This window comes from Stylophora pistillata, chromosome 9 (genome assembly GCF_964205215.1).
Source record: "Stylophora pistillata chromosome 9, jaStyPist1.2, whole genome shotgun sequence".
NCBI lineage: Eukaryota > Metazoa > Cnidaria > Anthozoa > Scleractinia > Pocilloporidae > Stylophora > Stylophora pistillata.
In genome coordinates this window covers 30,240,401-30,263,777 of record NC_142527.1, presented here as the reverse complement: position 1 = coordinate 30,263,777, position 23,377 = coordinate 30,240,401, and the positions used below count along the sequence as shown (strand labels likewise).

Genomic DNA, 23,377 nt, shown 5'->3' with positions numbered 1-23,377 from the left:
CGTGACGAAAAAAGAAATAAGCGGGTTCTGCCAAAGAGCCTCAAAGAAAAAAAAATTAAAACTCAAAATTTCTCAATGTCAACGACAGAAACCACATACTTGATGGCACCATTGCTTCCAATATCCTTATCGTTTGCCTGGACATGTCCTACAAATGCTCCGACATCTGCGCTAACTTGGATGACGAAGAAATAAACATCTTCTGTGTAAATTGGAGCATTGTCGTTTACATCGTCCACAATCACGTACAATAGACTCTGAGCTACTCGAGGCATCGGTTTTCTGTCGTCCCGAGCCTGAACAACAACTTCATATCGATCTGTTGTCTCTCGATCAAACGTTTTTCCTGGCAAAGTCGACACGATGCCTGTACTTTTGGAGATGGCAAAGAAATTCGATGGAACAACGATTGAGTAGGTAATGGTGTCGCCAACTGAGTAGCCTACAGTCTGCAGTTGAGCGATGTCTGTAGCTGTACTGACTCCTTCTGCTACGGACGTGTTGTACTCCATCTGACTGAACTGCAGATCACTGACTGGCAGCGGTTTGCAGTCGATAACCACAGTGGCTTGATTACTAAAGTTTCCATCTGAAACAGAGACTTGAACGCGATAAACTGCTTGATGTAAGAGTGAAGAGTTTTTCACGGTTATAAGACCTTGTCTTGGGGAAATATCAAAGATGTAAATGACAGATGGCATGGTAATTGAGTATGTGAGGTTAGTGAGAGAATGAGAGTCTCCGTCTGCAGCTGTGACTGTGGTTACCACAGAACCAGAGTACGTTGGTAAGAAGACCACTGCTTCGAACACAGAAGAAGAAAAAATCGGAGGAAGGTCATTTACATCGTGCACGGAGACAACAACGTCTGTAAAAGTAGAAAGACTGGGTGCTCCATCATCAGAAACTTTGATCATGAACCTGTATGAAGACACGGACTCAAAATCCAACATCTGGGAAAGAATAAAAGAAAAACCTTCTACTTAACAAAGACAATAAAGTTGGTCTCACTGAAAAATAGGTAGAGGTAAACGCATTTGAAGGAGTAAAGAGGCACATTAGGAGCACAGCACCTTTCCCTACAACAAAACACAACTACCCGGCCTAGGAACCTCGCGATCCATGATATTTGTCATGACTAGATCAAAGAGGCCAGACGCTAGGATCAAACTCAATATCCACCGGCAATACTCTTCTTACCTCTGCTGCCAGAAGTTCTCCAGTCTGTGAGTCAATCCTGAAAGCCGAACATCCAACAACTTCGTACATCAAATCACTACCGCTGACGTCGGCATCGCTGGCTTGAATGACAAGTGCATTCCCGTCTCCACTAAACACAGGTGAGTCTTCAGGTAAGCCTTCCTTGATGTGTCCTAGGTAGAGCACTTGGCTAAATGTTGGTGCATGATCGTTCTCGTCGATTATTTTAACAATCAATTGAGTCTGTCCAGTCCCATCGCTACTTTCTCCACGAATTAAGAGTTTACACTCGGTGAGCTCTTCAGCATCGAAAGGTTTCTAAGACACAAAAGTCACCATTAGATTCAAACCAAATAAAATAAATGAAAATTGCTTTGCAGTACAAACAAGGTCTCCATTTCCTTTTCAATTTCACCAAATTTGTCCCCCTCAACACTGTTCAACAACTCGAAACATTTCTAACAAAATTACATTTGTGTGATAATTTCATGATGGTGAGTTGGTTAAAAGTCAAATTCTGCTCTTTGATGCAATATTTTCCCATTTAAGGAAGACAAAGAGGGTCTTATTAGAGTAATTCCCGCCAGGAATATACTATTATAATACATAATTTAGTTTTCACTGAAACGTTAGGAAAATTAAACTGTGCCAGAGTCTACAAAAAGTAACTCACTAAAGTGAGAAACACAATATGAGCACACCTTTAAAAAGACATTCAAATTCATTTAATAACATATTTCCTTGTCCAACGAAATTAGAACAGATGACAAAATTCAATCTAGTCTTTCATATGCATGTTTGTTTTGTTATCAAGTTTCGAGAGAGTTACTAAACAGCCGAACCGAGGGTCGGGTGACAAGGTCAAAAGGCTAATTATTTCCCAAACTATAGAGATTGTAAGAGGTTAACAACGTACGCCCGTTTGTCATTATTCTACTTGTCAAGACTAGACGACTTGGCAATGAAAACTGTGATGTGATTTGCGGATGACTCATCAATCAGGAAACCTTGGTAGATCACCAACATCCCCACAAGATAACCAACACTTTAGCCGGTGAACAGGAAAACGTCTGTCACTGCGTGTTTATCAGACCGCCCACGAATATAAAACATATCCATTTGGAGAGCCACAAACAGGAAAATACATATAATGAAAAACTATTGAAAGCCACAAAGGAAAATATACTCGTTTGTTATCGATTCGCACTGAATTTGGCAACCTAAACCAAGATTAAAACTCATAAAATGTCACGGCCTGTCTTCGTTAAGCGGATTTAAGGTCTAAAAATAATTTTTGACAAACAAGCTTACACGTAAAAATTTCAAATTGACCCAATGCCTATGGTGAGCTGACATCCAAAAAAGTTATACAAAGATCACGCGAAGAAAATCAATCATTTGTTACGATTTGAATAATTTCATGAAGGTTCTGACACACATAGTACATCCAATATGCTATTTTGAAGACTGATAAAACCGGAAATGTGTTCCAGAAGGTTCGATCGGCAGATACATTTCGTGTGGAAAAGATGACCTTTGACAATGACGCCAAAGAGGCGATGACTAACAAATGATAAATCAGCCCCAAGTCATGCGACAATCAACAGTGTAACTTATTACTATTCACGGTTCAAGCAAAGTGTAAAACATTACACTGAGCCTTGGTGGTCACTGGATGACTGTTTTACCTTAAAATGGCGAGTTTTTCAGTTTTGTTTGAAAACCATAATTAAAAGGAACGTGCTATGAGTAACCGGGGTGATGGAATGTCGGATTTAAGCTCAACGCGTGTCTACAAAGTCTCTGCAATTTATCACGGAATGCAACCACGCGAGACAATTAAATAATAATTTCCGCTACGCAGCATTTTTCTTCTTTTTTTTTTACATTCTTGCACCAGTCTTTGAAGAATAAGAACAGCACATAAACAGTACAAGGAAAACATGCTTCTTATAGGTGTTGATGGAATCGCGAAAACGAAAATATTTTTATTAGCATACAATCCTGGGGAGCAACAGCAAGAATTTTCCCAAATGGAAATCAGTCCCACTTAATCTGAAGAGCTTTGCGTCATAAAGCTTGATGCTAAGTAACTTCATAATTTGCTTCACAAACTCAACTTTTGTTGTTATAATCTTATTAAATCTTCGCTTAAGTGACAAAAGAAGATGTTCAAAGTACACCTTGTCATAAGATTAGCGATAAAAATCTAAAGAAGTTCAGTTCATTCTCAGCAGGAAAACAGTCGTGCGAGCCATTTTTAAGTTGTCACTCATAGGAAGTTTCACATATTTCCAGATAATAAAACATCTACTGTTTTTTTTGCCTTAGGAGAAATGCTTCCGATCAAGTCATTGGAATCTCATGCTTCTTACAGCTTAGTTCTTTTTACAAAGACCTTTTAAGTTGTTATATTCAAAAGATTATATAACTTTCCAATTAAAAGATAACAGTATAAACACGCTTTTCCCCCCGAAGTAGAAAAATTTGGCAATGACAGCGCGTAACTTAATAACGGCATTAGATATTGATACTGTATGACTTTTCCAAGCCCTAAGTTTCCTTATTTGTTTGTTTGCTTTAAAACGGATTGTATTTGGTAACAGTTTAGATTGTCCAAGTAACATTTCCTTTGAGACCAGCCGTGTTTCACGAAGATCAGTTCAAGTTGGAAAAACAGGACTAGGAAAATCACGTGAGCTTGTCAGAAACTGATTAACTTCAAAAAAGATTTCTTTAAACCTCTTGAAATAGACTGTAAACTTTCGCAGTTTATAGAAGGGAACTAGTAATAATAATCAATTACTAGACATTGAATCGAGCTTTGGAACAATTCAACTACCTTTTTAATGTTACCAGGCTCCCAGAGAAACTAAAGCAAATAAGAAAGCCAAAGAACTCCTCCCACCCCTCCCTCTCATTGTAAAAAGTTTGCTTATATTACAATATGTTTAATAACTATAGTAATGTTAATTAATAACTTCAAGAGAGGAAATCCTTTCATCTACTACATACCAAATGATAACAGCATCACGTTCACAAATTACCTGCTGCGTAAACGAAAAATCTACAAAATGTTGCATACTGTTAAGTTGAAACAAATCGAATCTTTTCCCAGCAGGTTCACGGTAACAAGTCAGTAACAAAGTGATATTTACCTTGTTGGTAACTAGGCCACTTTTCCGGTTGATGTCAAAGTCTTTCCAGCAGGCGTTATCCTGAGGTACAAACTCATAAGAAGACAAGCTGCCATTGAAAACCACGTTAATAATTGGATGACCAGGACGGAGATTTTCTTTGATTGAAGCTTGGTATAAAGGTCGCTCGAATTCAGCAGGCTGCTTAATGCCTCTTACCAAAATCTAAAAACATTTTGGAGATAAAATCAAGTAAATGAGATAATCGAATGTAACTTTGTAGCTACATTTAACCAGAATATTTGACATCAGAAACGTTAAAAAACTTGGAGAAAGTGGTGAAACTAAAACCCTGCCTGAAGAGCAAATAACACTCATGGAACAAACAAGTTGAAACTTTTGTGTTTTTTAAAATAAATACAATAAAAGAAACATATCAAACTAGCTCTGACAACCCCAAAGTTTCAGGTCAACAGACAAGGTGTCGCACAGAAAAACTGATAACCAGGGCTTGAAATGCCCGAAGGGTACCAGCGGTTCAAGTTGGTCATAAACATATTCTTTTCTGCCCACTTAAGTCTCCTAAGGGTGACCTCCCAACACCAAATATCAGAGAAACTCCTGACAGCCAATCTACCTGCCATGCCACTCCCCTGAAGTTGGCAATCCCCCCTTATTGATACCATTTAGCGTTGAAGCGAGACAATTTGAACAACATGCTTAGTCAAATCTAATATACAAACAAATGTCATCTAGAGTCACCTTCACTTCAACTTCAGCTGTTTCAGCTGGGATGCCACTGTCAGACACCTGCACTTGAAGACTGTATTCATCAATTGCACTGCTTAATTTTGCTGCCACTTGTATAACCCCTGAATTCTGATCAATGTAAAATGCATTGTTTGTATTTCCACCTTTGATCGAAAATTTAAGCAGTGCATTGGTACCATCATCATCATCAGTTGCAAACACTTTGATGATTGGAGTGCTGATGGATGAATCAACATTCACTTCAGCTTTGAACTCTGATTGAACAAACACAGGCTTGTGATCATTCATATCATCTACTTTAATCACAATAGTAAAGAGACTTTGTCTCTTGGGTGTCACTTGATCTGTGGCTTCAATTACAAGAGTATGTTCCCTCAGGTCTTCATAGTCCAGAAGCTGTGTGGTCTTGACATCCCCTGTTAAGCTTTGGATCGCGAACAATGAAAGCGATTTTTGTTTAACTGAGCCCACAATGGCATACTCTACTGATCCCCTGGCACCAGCATCTCGATCAGTTGCTGTCAAATTGAAACAAAAGTCCAATGAAAATTAGCTTTCCTTTATATTTCTTTAAAAGTTTATGTATTTTCTGAGGAGAATTTGGTTTTTGGTCTGGGTATCCAAGAAGATATGTTTGCCAACTAACATTACTTTTAAATGATGATCCCATCACACCCCTTTTTTTCTTCAATTCTAGGCTCAGAAAAAAAAAAAACAATTGTTTTCAAATTTGTTTAGTTATAAACCAAAGGAAAACCATGATGATAATTGATAATCAGTGTGAATTTGAAATCAGTATTTTTGGGTAAGAAGGAATGGTTGTTTACCTTCCACTCTGGTCAGTAATGATCCAATTTTAGCATCCTCTGGAATATGAACTTGATACTCTGTCATCAAGGGCAATGGTGAGTTATCATTGACATCATCAACTTCAATTTCCAAAGTTGTTGTGCTGGTGTTATGGTCGTCAGATACCTGGATAGTCAAAGTATAAGAACTAGCTTCTTCATAATCAAGTTTGCCAGCAATGATTACCTCCCCAGTGCCTTTGTTAATTAAGAACTTGTTTCCGATGTTTCCAGAGATAATAGAGTACGTCAAAAAGTCAGGATTGAGGTAAGAGGCAGATAAAAATTCCACAACAGATCCAACTTCAACATCTTCTTTAAATGACTTCTTATAGGTCTTTTGTGTAAAATAGGGTGGTTCTGAACTGGGAGGGTTCTTTTCCATGCAGTACTCCATTACAACAGGAACTGAGGCAGATCTTGGGGGTACTCCACCATCTATGACTTCGACACTAAACTCAAGATAATTATCATCTTGGCAGGAAAGTTTGGCAGAGATGACACCAGTTTTTGGATCAATCTTCAGCTGTCCAGGAATGATTTCTGGTGAATATAACAGCCCATAGGTCAAATCAGCATTACTGCTGATATCTTTGTCCGCTGCAGCAACTCTCAAGATCTCCACAAAAGTTGAAGGATCATCCTGCTTCTTAACTTTAACATCATAGCTGGGTTCATCGGTGGATTTCAAGAAGTAAGGATCATTATCATTAGCATCTGCAACAGTGACCGGAAAAGTAATATGTGCAGATTTTGGTGGGTTATCACCATTAGAAACCTCAACTTTCAGTTCATATTTGTCTTGTTCTTCACGATCAAGAGCTGTGGTTGTTGTAATAAGGCCACTTGTCTTATCAATGGCAAACCTACCAGCCTCATTTCCACTCTTGATTGAATACAACAGGTTGGACCCATCTGAACTTGGATTATGAGCTTTCACAGTAACAACGCTTTCTCCTGGTGCAGCATTTTCAATGACAAATGGAAAATAAATAGCTGGGTTGAAATAAGGGGGGTCATCACTCACTGACAGCACAGTAATCAACAGCGGAATATTGGTGTGCAGTGGAGACATTTCACGGTCTTTTGCCTGGATGTGCAGCCAGTAATGATCACCGTCCTCGCGATTAAGGACTTGCGTGGTTCTGATGATGCCATTTTCCTGGCCAATTTCAAACTTATCAACTCCTGTTCCATCAATGATGAAATAGCTTACATACCACGAGTCACTATCAAAGGCTTTTACCTTCAGAACAGAAGTTCCAACAGGGTTGTTCTCAAACACAGATGCCTTTAAAAGGCTTAACCCAGTAAATATTGGGGCAATATTGTTCTCATTTACATCAAGAATGTTCACGTTTACATCTGCAAATGATGTTAGGCGAGGTGTCCCTTTGTCACTGATTTTTACTTTCAAGTTATACACATCTTCCTGTTCATAATCCACGTGACGACGTAATCTTATCACACCACTTCCAGAATCAATCTTGAATCTTTTGGGGCTGCCCACAAAAGAAAATTCAAGCTCTCCTCCTGAACTTGTGTCTAGATCTTCAGCAGAAATTGCTGCCACAACACTCTCTGGTGGGAGGTCTTCAGGAATGGAAACATTGAAAACCCTTGGAACTATTGCAGGAGCATTATCATTAATGTCCACCAGTTTTACAATGACCGTGGCAGATGCCATCCTCTGAGATGTTGGAGAGTTGTCAAATGCTTGAACTTCTATGATGTACTTTGCACGGTCTTCATAATCAAGTACATGGGCAACTGACAATCGACCAGTTTTGGAATTTATCCTGAATTTCCCTCCAAAGTCATTTAGCAATTTAAAATCAATTCTTCCATTTTCACCACCATCAATGTCTGTTGCATTCACTACAACAACTGTCTGTCCACGTGTGATGTTCTCTGGTATTGTCTCTTCATAAATCTCCTGTTCAAAGACAGGGGCATTGTCATTGACATCAATAACATTTATATAGATGACTGTATAGGCTGTTTTACCAGGAGAGCCACAATCTGAGGCAGATATGTTCAATGTGAACTTTCTAGTGGTTTCTCTATCTAGTGAAGCAGCTACATAGAGTCCCCCACTATACATGCCTATATTGAATGCACTGCCAATGTTACCACTCACTATAGAGTACAAAATCATACCATTGTATCCTTGATCATAATCAGTCGCAGAGAATTTCATGATGGTTGATTTGACAGCTATATCTTCACTGACTTCAATAACAGATTTGTGCGCATTGAATTCTGGATAGTTTGTATTGGCTGGTTTGGCAGGCACTTTTGCACTAGAGGGATAAGATGGTTTAAAGTTTCTTTGTTTCTTGACATGTTCCAAAGCCTTGTGGTAATGAGGAAAAACACTACATCTTGTCTCAACATAGTTTAGAAATTCAGTAGCAGTCTGGGGTGAAACAACCATGATTTTTAGAGTTACTGGATGCTTTGATTTCAGTATGGAATCATTAACTGTAACATAGAGAGAAAACTCTTTTTCACCACCTTTAAGAGATTTCGCTGTTGTTAACTGTCCTGTACTAGGGTTGATGCTGAAAGTTTTATCTGTGTTTCCAACTGGATCTATCCCATAGAAAAGTCCTTCAGATTCACCAACATCAATGTCAACAGCCGTGAGACTGGTTAAGATTGTTCCTGTTGGTGCATCTTCACTGATCTTTATAGTACACCGGAAATATTCAAACACCGGTTGATTGTCATTGGTGGCCTTGATGTGAAGGTGTACATAAGTTTCTGACTCCCTTCTGAATGGCTCTCCAAAGTCTGATGCCCGTATCTTAAGGGTAATGTACTCTGGTACTCCTGCATCCCTGTCCAGTGATGTTAACAATATAATATCTCCAGTCTCTGAATCAATGGCAAATGGAACTGACTCTCTATTTATAATTGAGTAATGAATCTTTCCATTCTTTTCACTGTCTGGATCATTTGCCTTGACTGTTAAAGGTAATTTTGTTCCAGGTCTCAAATCTTCAAAAAATTCCAGAGAATATGATGGGTTTTCAAACTCTGGATCATTGTCATTTGCATCCTCAATATTGATGGAAATTTTTGCACTGGCCATTTGTTTTGATGAATCTGACTGCAAACACCACACGTCAAATTCTAATACTGGTTTCGTTTCATAGTCATGGTGTCCTGTGGTGGTAATTAGCCCTGTGTCACGGTCTATATGGAAGTCTTTGCTGTCTTCTCCGCGCAGAGTGTAGTAAACTTTGGCATTGTTGCCTAAATCACCATCCTCTACAAATACACGTACGACGGAGGTGTGCAATGGCGCTAATTCAGATATGGTGGCCTCGTAGAGACTTTGATTGAAAGCCGGTTTCATGTCATTAGCATCTTCAATCAAAACACGTAACGAAACTGTTCCACTGCGCGGCGGGGAGCCTTTGTCAAAGGCTGTAATAACCAGCTTATAACCGTTTGGCGTCTTTTCACGATCTAGTGGCTTCACCACATCGATCCAATACTCATTCGAAGCATTCTGTGAGCGTCTGATTTTAAAATGTTCGTTCTCGTTTCCTGAAGTAATTCTCACCTTGTTAATTTCACCACTGTTTGCGTTATCTTGGTCGGAAACCTGAATTATCGCGAAATGAATATCGCTGTTTCCTTCGGTAATCTTTTCAAGCTGTGACTTCACCTTGATCTCCGGCGAAAATCTGTTCACGGGTCTTACTGTAACGGTGATATTGTGCTTTGCTTTCGCTGACTGCGCTTTTGATGTCGGCAAAGTCCGATCTCGTGCGGTGACAAGCAATCCATAGCTTCGTCTACGTTTACTGGCCAAAGATCTCGTTACAGTTACAACCCCAGAGATTGGGTCAATCGCGAAGAAGGGCGATTTCGAAATAAAAGAAAAATAAAGCAATCCGTTTGGACCCATGTCCTCGTCGTTGGCAACCACTTGAGCAACTGAAGTGTGTAAAGGAATGTCCTCGTCTATGGTCACATGTTGAAACAGACGAGAAAATTTTGGTAAATTGTCATTCAAGTCGAGAACGGTCACATTCACCTCAGTGGTATCTAGAACTTCTTTAGTTTTCGGGTGCTGGGCTGCAATTGTGAGCAAGAAATACTCATCTTCTTCACGATTTAGTTTTCTTTCAGTTGTAATGTCCATGAAGATAAAGTCCTTCACGCGCTTGGAACCAACAGTGAATATCTTTGCGTTCCCTTTCGTTATGTTAAATTCGACTTCAGTGTTCTCGTCATGAGCATAAACACCCATTTTCAAGTCACATATAATTTGAGACTTTTTTGTCTCGAAAATGGTAGCTTGATAAAGTCCACCACTTGTAAATTTAATATCTTTTTCATTTTGTGAACGAAATTCCCAGGAATATGTAGGAACAGTTTCCACCACAACTGAACTCGGACGACCTTGACGCAGCCCATCGTCTGCCAAAGTTTCTGTGTTGTTTTCCTCCAAACTCTTCTCAAGAAAACCAGGACAAACATTTAGAGGACAACAAAATAAAAAAATCGGCAGTATCACGAGTTTAAAGAGAGACCTCATCCTGGAGCCTTCACCTGGATTTCAAGAAACGGCAAAAATAACATTAGAGTGAAACGATAACACCTACAAAGCAATTACTCGCCTTTAATTTGTTTAGTCGTGAAATGTGCTTACCGTTAAAACCTTAATTCATCTATTAATTTCATCCCAGATATATTAAGTTTGGTGCTTTCCCGCTTCAACGCGAAGGAATGCAATACATTTGAAAAGATACATGTGGCAAGATGTGGACATGCCCTTTATCGGTTCTAGAAATCCACCAGCATGTCTGGTTTGATGAAAACTGAAAGAAAATCTGTGAATTCTCTTGGGAATAGTAATACACTGCAGGTCCTCAACCGACAGGAAATGTGACAACCTAATTGACACTGTCTCCATAGAAACGAACCATTTTAATGCTAATTCAGGAAAGAATTTATATTCTTTTATTGGCAATAGTCAGTGATCTTGAAAGGTCGCGTGATTAAAATTCTCTTCAACATCGTTATGTTTTTAATTATTGGAATTGAAGGCCACTCAAAGGGCACGATTTGTAATTTGTTTGTATTTCACGCCCGGTAAATGCTGTAAATGTGAACCAGATTTACAAGAATAAATAGTGTCCAATAACTTTATGAATTGTCAATAATTGTCAGTTTATGATAAGTCTGCGGTTTCTAGTGCTTGCGTGACATTACGAAATCTTTGTTATCTTTAGCCAATTATCAACTACAGGGCATACCCCCAAAGGATCACTTGACCACAACTGCCACAGGAGAACAAAAGCAAAACAATCAAGTTTGCTTTTAATATCAGCTGCCGCAGAGTAAACCACAAAAATCCCATTTCTCGCGTCAAGAAAGATCGTTGTGCATGCAAATCACTTCTGAACAAAGTCAAGCATAGTTTATGCGTCGAACAAATAGATCGACTGATAACTGAAATCAGTGTAAAGAGACAAACTCGAAATTGTATGCCCACTCGCGAAACTTCAACCAGGAATGCAATGTACGTTTCACAAAATATTTTTAAGAATCAGACTTTCTCGTTGAGTCTTTAACTCCCTCAACTATCACTCAAGATAAACCAGTATGAGCCCACACTGAATTTTTAAATTGTCCCTTCAAAGAATGAAAGGTAGCCTAAAAAATGACCAAAGCTTGGTAAAAAAAAAAAAAAAACTGGTAGGTCTCATGTTTGTACCTCTTGAAAGGTGTAAGTTCGACCACAGCAACGGCTATTGGTGATTAATCAACTGGAAAACCACTAACAGTCGCAGGAAGATATCAACTCCTTCGTGGAAAAATCTGAATTTCAAATGAAGTTGCAGTCCTTTGAGATCCTCACAAATGAACAGTAATTGCGGTTAGTAAGAGACATTTTGCAAGGATTTGAACAGATTATCATCAGAATTAAGAAGGATATCACGCGATATTCGAGTTAAAGTTCCAAAACTCAGTTTAATCTCACAAAGGCACATCACAACTTTTTTTGATGTTAAAGAGAGCCTCATATCCGTCTAGTTAGAAAAGAATATTCTCATACAAATATATTAAACGACAACTCGAATATTGCATGCTCTCGATACCAAAAATACTTTTCCTGAGGAAATCAGATGAGTGCGGTTTTAATATCGCTGTACGTGCGTGTCACATAGTTGAGTGCACAGCGACATCCTGTCTCACCACATCCAAACAAGAAATCAGCAAAGAATTTTAATTCCTGCCAGCTTACGTCTTAATACACGTCTAAAACCAGTACCATCTTTGCTCTTCAACCAGATTAGCTAGCTAAGGTTTAAGGTGTTTTACAAATATGCACAGTGTGACATTTGTTTTATCTGAACCGACCTAAGTATCCATAAGCGTCTTAGTGTATTGATCAGAGTGTTACCGCCCTCTTGTCAACGACAGGTTGCTCTCATCTTAATTTGAAATTTTTATGATGCGAAACACGTCATTTATCTGATGTATTAATATATTGTCTTTGCGGTTCGTCTACCCGGCTTTACTGTTTCATCTACTTGTCTGTTATATAATTACTCACTTTCAGTTACTCATTGATTGAAAATGGAAGAAGCATGCCGAAACATGTCTCTAAAAAAAGTCGTATATTTCTTACAATAATGCTTAAAATGATCGTCAAAATTGTCCAAACGTCGCTAAAATTTCTCGGCCAGATCATCTCAGTGTATCAGAAAGTGCGTATGGTTTTCTAGATAGAATCACGAAATCGCAAATTAATTAGGTTCGTGCAGTTTCTTTAAGAACTTAAGTTGTTCAGTGTGCCAATTCAAAACTTTACTCAGTCAAAAGGTAGCTCTTTAAATTTTGTTTAATTTATCAGGAAGGTCGCAGGTTAAATTTTGTTCATGCTTACCTCTTTCGAATACCTTGTGGTAATGAACATGACGCCTATGAACCCGCTTACGAGAAAGGCTTCCACTGTCTTTCTAATCTTTTGAACCAAATGCTGATCTGAGCTGATTTATTTGTCATTACACCAAAAACATCAGCGTCTAATTTCGTAAAGTTTCACAACACTTTAGCACCATGCACAGTTTTAAACTTAAAACAAAGTGTAGTATTTATAACCGAATCATTCCTCAGTTCCTCGTGATAACCATCAAGTTTCCACTTTGACCATCAAACAAAAGTCGATTGTAAAAGTCATTTCCAGACTGATGATAAGGTATTTATTACTTTGGTTTATTTTTAAACAACTAAGTTTCTTCATGAGGTATCAAATCATTCCCTTCACATGGTAATCATCATGTTTCATTACTAACCAATTACTAGAGCAAAAGTCGGCTGTCAAAGTACTTTGTAAAAGTTTGCATTTCACGACAATAACAATTTAGAAAACCTTCCTGGAGTAGTTCAAAACAGCAGATTTGAAACTTCCAAAAAAATGCTGAGAATTCACATCAAGGATAGTTTCCACTTCTTCCAAGTGGATCAAGATACCACCGCAGCTGACGAAAGTTTGATTAAAGAGGAAAAGAAACTCTGAATTATTCAAGAGGAAAAGACTTAGCTTGGAAATTTGTTTTTCTTGTAATGCATGAAGGATGATGATGCAAGGAACTTTAAAAAATCTCAGCTGATTACAGAATAACTGAACTAATTGACAAGAAGTTTCCGATTAGTTTAACATGATGACCTTTTCTGAAAATATTTCAAACTCAGGTCTAATCTGTAATATCACGCGATAGCCATTGAGTTCCCACGTGGACGGACGAACAGAACAATGGTCAGTTGTTTAAGCCTTTGTAAAAGTCTGCTATTTGACTGCAGGTAAAAAGTCTTTTAAAGTTTCCACCCATTTTTTCATGTATAATTTCTAGTGGGATAGTTAATCAAAGCATGTTAAAGAGTCGGCACTCTTAAAGAGTTCGGTCCAAATCGATTGAGATATATCGTTTGGTTAATAAAACATGCCGTATGTAAAGGAAGGATCAATATGTAATTTGAGAGAGGAAGTTTAGTCCTGTAAACTTCGCTTATCGTAATACTTTTGTACGATGGATGATTAATTCATCAACTTTCAAAATTTCTGCTTATTCTACAACAGCTAAAATAATATACTAGAAGTTTCTGATTAGTTTGAGTGACCTTTGTCTAGCTTATTATTTCCCTCTGAACACAGTTGTCAGGGTAATAAAAAAACATCTGAGATTATTTGGACAGATACGATTTCCGTGAATTCTTCTTGTTTATACTACGTACATAAGACCATCAAGAACGTCCGCTAACAGTTTAGGACAAGAAAATTCCCGCATTCCTAGTAAGTCCAATTCACGGAACGTAAAAAAAAATGGCAGAACTGTTCGCCCGATTTACTGCATACACGCTTTTTCTTAAACGATCATAGAGCTGTACATTACTGGTTTGAAAAACAGTCAACCATATTTTGTAACTTGTGGCATTAGAAATCGCTCACGTAAGTTGTATGACTTGAGAGGGGAGATCCAACTGTTTCCAACGGTACACGTTGAGTAGTTTATCTCCATGAATGTAAAAAGTTATTCCCGAGGGGTTCGTTCATCATTTGTTGTTTTTACTTTTTTTTTTTGTTTTGTTTTGTTTTGTTTTTTTTCACTCACCCACAAACTCAGACCTCCACTTCAAAAACAATAGTAATTAAAAGATTATGATAAATAAAATTTACAAAACCTACCCTCAACAGAATTAAAATGCTGTTCTTTCCTTGAGATGGAAGAAATTATCTCCAAAATCTACGGCGAAAAACGCCTGGCACACTTGTGCATATCACGTGTAAATCGCGTGTAAATTGCGATGGTAAATGTACTGCTAAAATGATTTACCTGCCTTTTATTTCGTAGTATTAGAATTACTTCGAGGGCAATAAATCTGGCCATGGAGTGACAGAAAGCAGCTGATATATCTGATACTATGAATAATGCCGCCTGCGTTTGTCGCCACTTTAGACATCTCCAACTGTGTAAATGCATGGATATCACACCTCCTGCATATGCTCAAATCTTCACAACCAATGCTTGAAATGTTTCGTGCAAGACGAAAAATAACTTCACAATAAGGAGTCAAACTACTATTCAGAAAAATAATCAGCACCACAAAAGGGTAAAAAGCCGATTAACAAGTACTTACAAGGGACCCAAAAGGTCCAGATCACACTTGGGACAAAAAGCTATCTTTAAGAAAGAAAAGAAAAGGATCACTGAGAAGTCTCCCCGATGCAGTGAACTTTGACTTGACCTGTATGTCTTATAGCGTGGGAAAGTTTGCCTTTGTTTAGGTTTGCATCTGAAAAAAAGACTGGTCAAACTTTCTCTTGGGACCAACTTATCCCTTCCTTAAGAAGTTAAAATCTTAAAGTTAATGTTCACTCAGATGTACGTATGCACTCCTGAAAAATAATACTGTGAAAGAAAAAAAAAAAGAAGAAAGAAGGAAAAACACCAAGGCCGTGTGATGAAAAGGCGTGGTATTTAAGACGGTGCTACTCAAATCAAGATCAACTTTAAGGATGAAGAAAATTAAATTTTAGAAAGAAAAAAAAAAAAAAAGAACGAAACATTATTCAATTAATAGCTTTATGATTAGCTCACATCCAGGTCAACTTACTCTTTTTTTAGTCACTGTTTTCTTAGATAAAATGTCTGTCGTCTCCTACAGAACAATCGGGTATCTGTAGATGAAATCAAATCCTAGAGATGCAACGAGTATCTATTTTCTAGAGTATTTTTTTTTTTGGTCATCAGATACACCCGGTTTGAACGAGGACGGATCAAATCAATGGAATTACTTTAATATTATCACCAGGTGCCATTGTTGCGTTCTCAGCTAAATTCCTGCTTCTCTCAATTCTCTCATCGTCTCACTACCATTATCAAAAATCATTGGTGAGTTCTTCCCTTGTAGGGTCCACCCTTTGGAGAGGTTTTCTAAACTGAACTTTAAATACTTTGACACTATTAAAAAAGAAGAAATTTCTCCCAGCAACGGATGGCAAGTACTATCCGTGTGCTTCAGCTGGATTAGCCAGTGTAACATTTGCTTTATTCAACCGACCTAGCGGTCTGCAGGCATCCTAACTCTAACTATTGATCAGTGCATTACCAATCTCCTGTCAACAACACATTCTTCTCGCCTTTTTAATGTAAATGGTAATTACGGTTTAGAACACACTACTGATCAAGGCCCAGTTGTATAAAGGGCGGATGACCCTGTCCAACGGATAAATCGCTACCCAGCGGATAAATGAAAGCAAAACGTGCTGCGCTATCCACTGGATCAATATTTATCTAGTGGATGATAGCGTTATACAACCTTCGAACAACTGGGGCCTGATGACAGTTTGAAGTCTGTGATTTTTTTTCTCTCATTAAAAACCTTTTGATTTCGATGATTGCGGTGTATACATTACAAATGTTGCAAACGTTTTTTGGCAAAAGTATCCCTTTCTTGATTAACCTGTTAATGGAATTTTTTTTGTCATTACGCCAGGCGATCGGTCAGTTTGTCAGTTGAATGATCAGGTTCCAGAAGTTTTAAAACATTTCAGGGCCAATTGCAGTTGTAGTTCTATTTTAGTAAAGCGAAAAAGGAACAAAGGGTGATTCCCATCACGTGATAATCACCGTATTTCCACTTGGAAAAACAAGCGGTAAACTGACAAGCCAAGGTCGACTCAAACTGATTTTTTTTTCATTTCACGACTGATGAATACAAAGAGTAGCTCATCTTTTCAAATATCCCTATAGACGAGTCCTCTAGGAAGGCTGATTTTGTCTGAAATATTTTAAGAAAGAAGTTTTTAATCCTTATAAATATGACACGCTATTCCTGATGAAACCAATCTAAACCATAAAAGTGGAATCTTTTCCCGAGACATTTTCATATCTTAAAATACATGAAGGATGATGAAAGAACACATTTGATTGCCGGAAACTTACGACTGAATATAAACAGCCAAACTTACCGACAAGAAATTTTCAAGAGCTTAGATTACTATTGTCTGGATTTCAGTTGAACAAGGACACTTCTGTGCAATATCTGCCAGCAGCGTACGTTTGTTCAATTTCAACTATATTTTCTGTAAAATCATCGTTCTTAAACTGCGTAACTCATCCGAAATCTTTCTTGATACTTTAAGAACCGAATCCCTGATTTCTGGATAAGTTTTATGGAACTTAGAAGGATGTAGAACTCTCGTAGGATTTATTACTAAAACTCGTCTGGGCCCGGTAATTGTGCATGGCCTAACTGATACATAGAAAAACCAGTGGATCGATGATATAAATAAATAACAGTCCCCCATTAGCTGAAGTTTCTTTTGTCACACTTTAGATAAGTTGTTTTTTAATACCTGAATAAGCTGGTAATTTCAGTAATTACATAAGAGTTGTGCAATCATCCTACTGGTGTGGGGTTGTAAAGTTCACTCAGAATTTTTGTTATGAAGATAAAGCCTCTATTATATGCATGTGGGTCCTACCCTCTACGAAAGGGCAGCTATTTTCTGCCTAAGAATAGCATAAATCTCCGAAGGCTATGGCGAAAAATGAAGCTTTGGTGCGGGTATCAAATGCAAATTGGAAACGGCTGTTGCAGGGTTTAACACAGTATTCACTTAATATTCCACCATAACTCGAAACTCAAACTTCAATGGACCTGAATATGACCTCAGAACAAAGCAAAAGTAGCAACATCAAGAAAAATATATGCTTAACACCATAAAAAGTTACTCTATTTGCGGCCACCTGACGATTCCAACTGTACATATGAGCCTGGAGAAGAAACACGATACACGCCCACCACAGCTGCTCAGATGTAAAAAATCCCGCTTAATACGTTTCATTTCAAACACAAAAGGTATTTTACAACAAGGCGGTCAAACTCTTATTCAGAAAAATAATCAATGCATCAAATTTCTGGGCTTTCTTCAAGTGGAGGATAAGGAAGCACCTCAGGCTACACTACGGGCAATAGGCAAGTGTCAAAAACGGGTTGGGTCAAGATTATTTCTTTTTTTATTACGCAATCATCTTTGGCACCCTTTTGACCTATTTTCCCTTGAAAAAAAAAATTAGTTGAGTGATACGCTTGTGGCTGTCAGTGGAGATTGAAGACTAACATCCGTTTTGATAACAAATACACCTCTCAAAAGGCTCGCTTTTCTGCTGTAGTTAAACAAATAGTGAAAAAAAAAAAAAAAATAAGCCACTCAGGAAATAAAAGAGAAGAAACAGTATTGTCGAGGGTTTGTTGAAATGAAAACAATGATATCTGGATCAATTCCAAGTCGAAGCCGCTCATTTACTCGATCACTTTATTAGTTCAAGTATCTGTCATCTCCTGCACAGCAATCGGTATACTGTTCAATCAAATCAACTCACATCAAAATTCTTGAGATGATCCCATATATCTGGGCAGGCTTTCTTCAAAAATAACAGCGGGTTAGAGTCTTTTAGTCGTTGAAGCATGGCCAAGCTAAAGATGAGATAACGGGGACTGCATCTTTGTCTCAATCTTACCTAGTACACCGATCATATTGGCTTTTACCACTACCCCCACCCCTTACTCCCCGCCATTCTACCACCCACAACCCCCCCTTACGTGTCTTCACACCATTATGAAGTTAGCATTGGCAATTACCCGCCCTCAGACTTAAGTTAACCTAATTTAAACGTTGTATAATTTGATACATATTCATAACGTTACATAATGTTACACGGATCAAGACAAAGGTTGATGAGTAAAATATGCTCATACATGCCACAATCATCCTTTGAAAACTCAGTCACCTACCCTTGATTATTTCTGTATCTGTTTACTGACGTAAGAATTGCGATGATAAGTAAAATGGACTTAGCAAAGGAAGGAAATGATTCCTACCTTCTTTGCTACTAAACAAGAGAAAGTATTCCAAAAGGAAATTCATGTAAAACACATAAGAACTCGTAAAGTGTTAGGCGGCATACTGAGCTCCTAAAGTAATCACAGAAAAATGGCTAGAATGCACAGAGCTAAAGAACTTTGGCAAATTGGAATAAATTCCACTCAACTTAATTTGATTTGCAGCAGGAAACAGATGAAATAACAGTGCTTCCAAACAAGATAGGTGCAAAAAATCTCGAATATGACAGGAAGACCGCAAGTATTACAAATTTGCTGATTGAGAGATGTGTATTAATTCCTGTCCTCTGTGATAACAAAACGCAAAAAACGATATCAAATTCTTTAGTTCTGGAGTAATTAGAGCCAACAAATTTCACCAAAGTTTTTCCTTTGACATTTAAACCTTAAATTCATTAAAAATTTATAAAACCTGAGCCAAGAGAACTAAAGATTTGAGCATGGAAATGCAATAGTATCACAGAGTGAGGAGACTTTCAAAATGAAGTAATTTACAATATTTCAATTTGCAGATAACAAGAGTATTTAGGGTGAATTTAGGGTGATCAGATAATTGTCTTCGAGACGAGGTTAGTCACAATATTTGGCTCGATCGTTGACCATACTCCGTTAAACTTGTTAATAATTCAGACGCTTTTGATTCGCAATTTCAATAACAGCTTCGCAAACAGACACTGATGTCTTCTTAGAGTTATCTTCGTCGATGATCATACGATAAATAATAAAACCTCCAAAAAAACTTCAAGATGAAAACTTTGTTAGGTGAAAAACGGAAGACTATACAATAGTTTGCAATGTCTTACCTTGAGTTTCGGCAAAGTCTTTAAGTTTGGCGGACTCTTTTGAGCACACGAAATTACCCCAGTTCAGCCGGTTTCAGTCCACGTCCTTGATAAAACAGAACAAACACCGACAAATCCGAATTATTAGAAACTTGTTCACTCCGCAACAATTAGTGACATTTGTAACTGACTTCTCCAGGACTGAAGCAACATCTCCCGTAGTTAATCCGAAAACACTATAAAAAGATTTAATACCGTGGAATCCAAGAATTCGCAAACCTCTGGTGAAACAGACCGTGGATCGACAAGTGTTTAAAAAAATCTTAACAGTTGAAGGGACAGCTTGATTGTTATATCATGAATATGTACGACGTAAAGTTTATGACCTCAAGCTAAAACTTGACGAAAGATCAGTTGTTAATTTGTGAGACTGAGCTGTCAAACATCAATCATTCTTTGTCAAAGGAAACCTCCTGGAGATAATGATGGTGAATTTTATTGAAAAACTCTTTCTTCGCGTCAGTGGGACCGTGCGATCATAAAACACGTGGTGCTGACGAACGAACGTAGTGAAAGAGAGATAGTTAACAAGAAATAGTGTTTTCATCCCCGATAAATAGTCTACATCGGTAGAATACATTGAATCAAATGATAATAAAATTAATTAGAATTATTTTAAGAGGGCGAGCCAAAGAAAAGATTTTTGTTAGTGATTAATTTAAAATACATTAGCATAACAATGTTTGTAGCTTCCTTTTTTCGCCACAGCCGGTTTTTTCTTATGAATAACCTCTCGCATTCCTCTGGTCTTAGTTAAACAGTGATAAAAGGGAAGATTAGGGAGTCAGTCGGCTCATCAAACTTGGTTAAAGGCTCAACCTGGTCGGTCACGTCCGCAACATTGAAATTAGACGAAAAACAAAACGAAAGAACTTCACAATCGAGAACAATGAAGTGTGAAGAGAGGAGGCCAAAATTTAGACCTGACTTCTACTGGTAGTTCTAGAAGCTTCTTAAGGATTGCAATTAATAAACTTGTTCTGAACAGTTTTGCCATGACTACCATGGCGATTGCGTCGGTGATTAACAGAATCCTGAGGTATTCTTTGTAACTGAACTTTTTGAGGTTGACAGGCTGACCTAGTCGCAAACAATATCACGTCATTTTCGGTTTGTTCTTTTTATGTTCTTTGTTCATACAAAGGAAATATCATGAGATATCATATAAAGGAATAACCTCTGTTTGTCCACCAAATGTCACAAAATGTACACTTTGAGGTCTTTTTAATAGTTCTTTGCACTTTTGTAAAGAACTCAGCTTTGGAAGGATTGAATTGAAAGTTCCGGTTTGGTTAGTCAATTACTTAAAACAAATCAGTGCTTTTTTTTTCTTTTTTTTTTCAGAAAAAAAGAGGTCCTTTCTGAATAAATATGAGTTCATCTTCATAAACCGATATCATTTCCACTGAGATTTAGGGAAAAATGCTGTTCTTAAAGTCTTTGACACACAACCTTACCGATGTCGTCATGCCACATTGGAGAATCAACAATGAAAAGATTAGCATACGAAAACCTTTGGCCGACCACTTTACTTAGCACAACAATGTTGAACAAACAAATCGCGTCCGATTTTAGGATAACAATTCTGCCAAGCGCTGAAAATAGTTGAGCAATATGAGAAAATTCTACTGCAGTGAGCGCTGTAAATTCGCTACTATCACATTACATACACCAAATACTACATGTTAACTAGTACGAAATAACTCAGCAGTTCTTATCTCGAACATAGTAACAATAAACATCGGTATAGACATATCTCTCTGATAAAACTGATTAACGGTCGGATTTAGCTTTCACATGTGTAGAAACCATATTGCGCATTGTATGAATAACCAATATGTCTGACAGATTTCCGCCATAAGCCCGGATCGGAAATTTGCGTGGTAACTGCCTGCTTTCAGTTTGTGAATTCTATGTCATCGTAAATTAATTAAATTGTAAACGTGGTCAAGGAACCCATTTGAAAATGAAACTGAGACGAAAATTGCGACCATAAGGTGGACCAGATGTACGTCGAACTAGAACCAGTAATAATAATGATAGAAAAAGGAATTCGATAAGTAGTCTTTATAAGCAGTTAAAACTACTATAAAATTACAGTGCGTGTTAACGAGCGCTGGTCAACTGTTTGAGTCAGACGGATCGCAACAAATTACTTGTCAGGAAATTTAGTTATCAGAGTTGAAGATTCTTTTTGCTGAATTAATCCTTATAAGTAACAACAACAAATAAAAGAGCTGAGTCACTTACCTCTAGCGATTATTAACTGTTTTCTCGAAGGATTGCTATTAGGAACAGCTCATCACTTGAAATTCGTGACCGCCTAAATCGCTCTGTTCCCCACACAATAGAAATAGAAGATCAAATGCTTGTTTCACCGGCTTCACAAACTTTTGTCGCTCGAAATGAAAAAAATTTTATCAGACGGAATCACGTTGAGTTCCAAAGTAGTTAACACTCACTTCAGGACACAGAAACCTGCCGCACCAAGTGATAACGGGTTACCTATTGAAGCTTTATCACTTAGTCACAGGAAAAAAATGTGGCTGATAGCTTGTATAAATTACAAGACGCTTGGTCAGCGAGTCTTAACAAACAATAGAGGAGTGGGTACACAAAGTATGCCTGATGACCTCGAAACAAAGAACCAGCCACGCTCGCCCTCGTAACTCAAACAGGTTGAATACTTTTGAATCTTGCGGTAGGTGACTTCCGGTGAGTAAAGCAAACTAGTTCCGGTGAGAAAACAATCGGCATAAACTTGCTAGGTGTACCGACATAGTTTGAGTTTAGATGGGTAACTCACAAATGGCTACTATTATATCATTGCCAGAAGGCTCTTAGTTTTCTCCTCGGGAAGATCTGTTCAATAGCCTCACAACGTCAAAAATTCAGACTTGCTCGGGTTTCTGCTGTCTAACGATTGGAAAGCGGTCTGGATAATGTGAAAATATCGGTAGCTGTTTTAAGGAATAAAGCTAGGAAATATTCGTGCCATTCATGACAAGACATTCACCGCTATGGACTCGTGATTGGGATGTGATTCGTTTGAAAAGATTATTTTCAATCTAAACAAGTCTCAAGTCAGTGTGGGGTCTTGTCAGAAGTGTGTCAGGCATTACTTTGCACGACAGGTTTCCTGTTTTGGCCTATTTATGGCTCTGGGCTCACGCGGATTTCGGATTTGCGCGCGCTCACAGAACTTCGTAAAAAGTACCGCTGAGAAGATTTTTTAAACTTGTACGTTGTACACATGTTTTCGTTTTGATATGGTTGCTTGAGCACGTCTCGAAGGTAGAAACAAGAACACAGTGTTCTTTACCAAAGTCATAGAAGTCATGGAAGTAATAGTCAAAATTTTTAGCTCCAAAACATATCGCATTCGGAAGACTCAACAAATATAGGATGTGTACATCAGTACTCATCCGCCCCCTGCCTACAAACAAATCCAGCCAAAACACGAGTCATTTTGATATGATAAAACAGAGTCAACCGTTTGTTCGCAAAACAAGTATTCTTCAAGAACCATTGCATTTTATACGAATCCGATTTGTAAAAATTTGTTAAGTTTATTTCAGCGACCTCATGTGGACCTGATGTGGATATCCATTAATTTTTTTTTATTATTTTATGATCAGAAGCA

General features: G+C 37.9%; 1 protein-coding gene and 2 long non-coding RNA genes across 5 annotated transcripts in view; 2 read left to right on the top strand and 1 right to left on the bottom strand.

The window, feature by feature from the left end:
- Positions 1 to 22,347, bottom strand: part of LOC111332853 (protocadherin Fat 1-like) — a 33,434-nt gene extending 11,087 nt beyond the window's left edge. The window contains exons 1-7 of one of the 3 annotated variants that reach the window (XM_022938313.2): positions 21,985 to 22,347; positions 19,696 to 19,780; positions 5,936 to 10,525; positions 5,100 to 5,626; positions 4,359 to 4,562; positions 1,201 to 1,518; positions 100 to 953 (exon numbers count right to left, since the gene is read on the bottom strand). In XM_022938313.2, coding sequence (XP_022794048.2) covers positions 100 to 953; positions 1,201 to 1,518; positions 4,359 to 4,562; positions 5,100 to 5,626; positions 5,936 to 10,511 — 6,479 coding nt within the window. In that variant the 5' untranslated portion in view covers positions 10,512 to 10,525; positions 19,696 to 19,780; positions 21,985 to 22,347. Of the gene's footprint in view, positions 1 to 99; positions 954 to 1,200; positions 1,519 to 4,358; positions 4,563 to 5,099; positions 5,627 to 5,935; positions 10,526 to 10,625; positions 11,098 to 19,695; positions 19,781 to 21,984 lie in introns of those variants that run through there. The other 2 variants (XM_088733836.1, XM_088733835.1) reach the window with 2 other exon arrangements.
- Positions 3,728 to 4,781, top strand: LOC148724237 (uncharacterized). The gene is made up of 2 exons (XR_015991877.1): positions 3,728 to 3,895; positions 4,319 to 4,781. It is a non-coding gene; the product is annotated as an uncharacterized LOC148724237 (long non-coding RNA).
- On the top strand, positions 11,230 to 16,377 carry LOC148724236 (uncharacterized). The gene is made up of 2 exons (XR_015991878.1): positions 11,230 to 14,276; positions 14,836 to 16,377. It is a non-coding gene; the product is annotated as an uncharacterized LOC148724236 (long non-coding RNA).
- Positions 22,348 to 23,377: the final 1,030 nt, after the last annotated feature.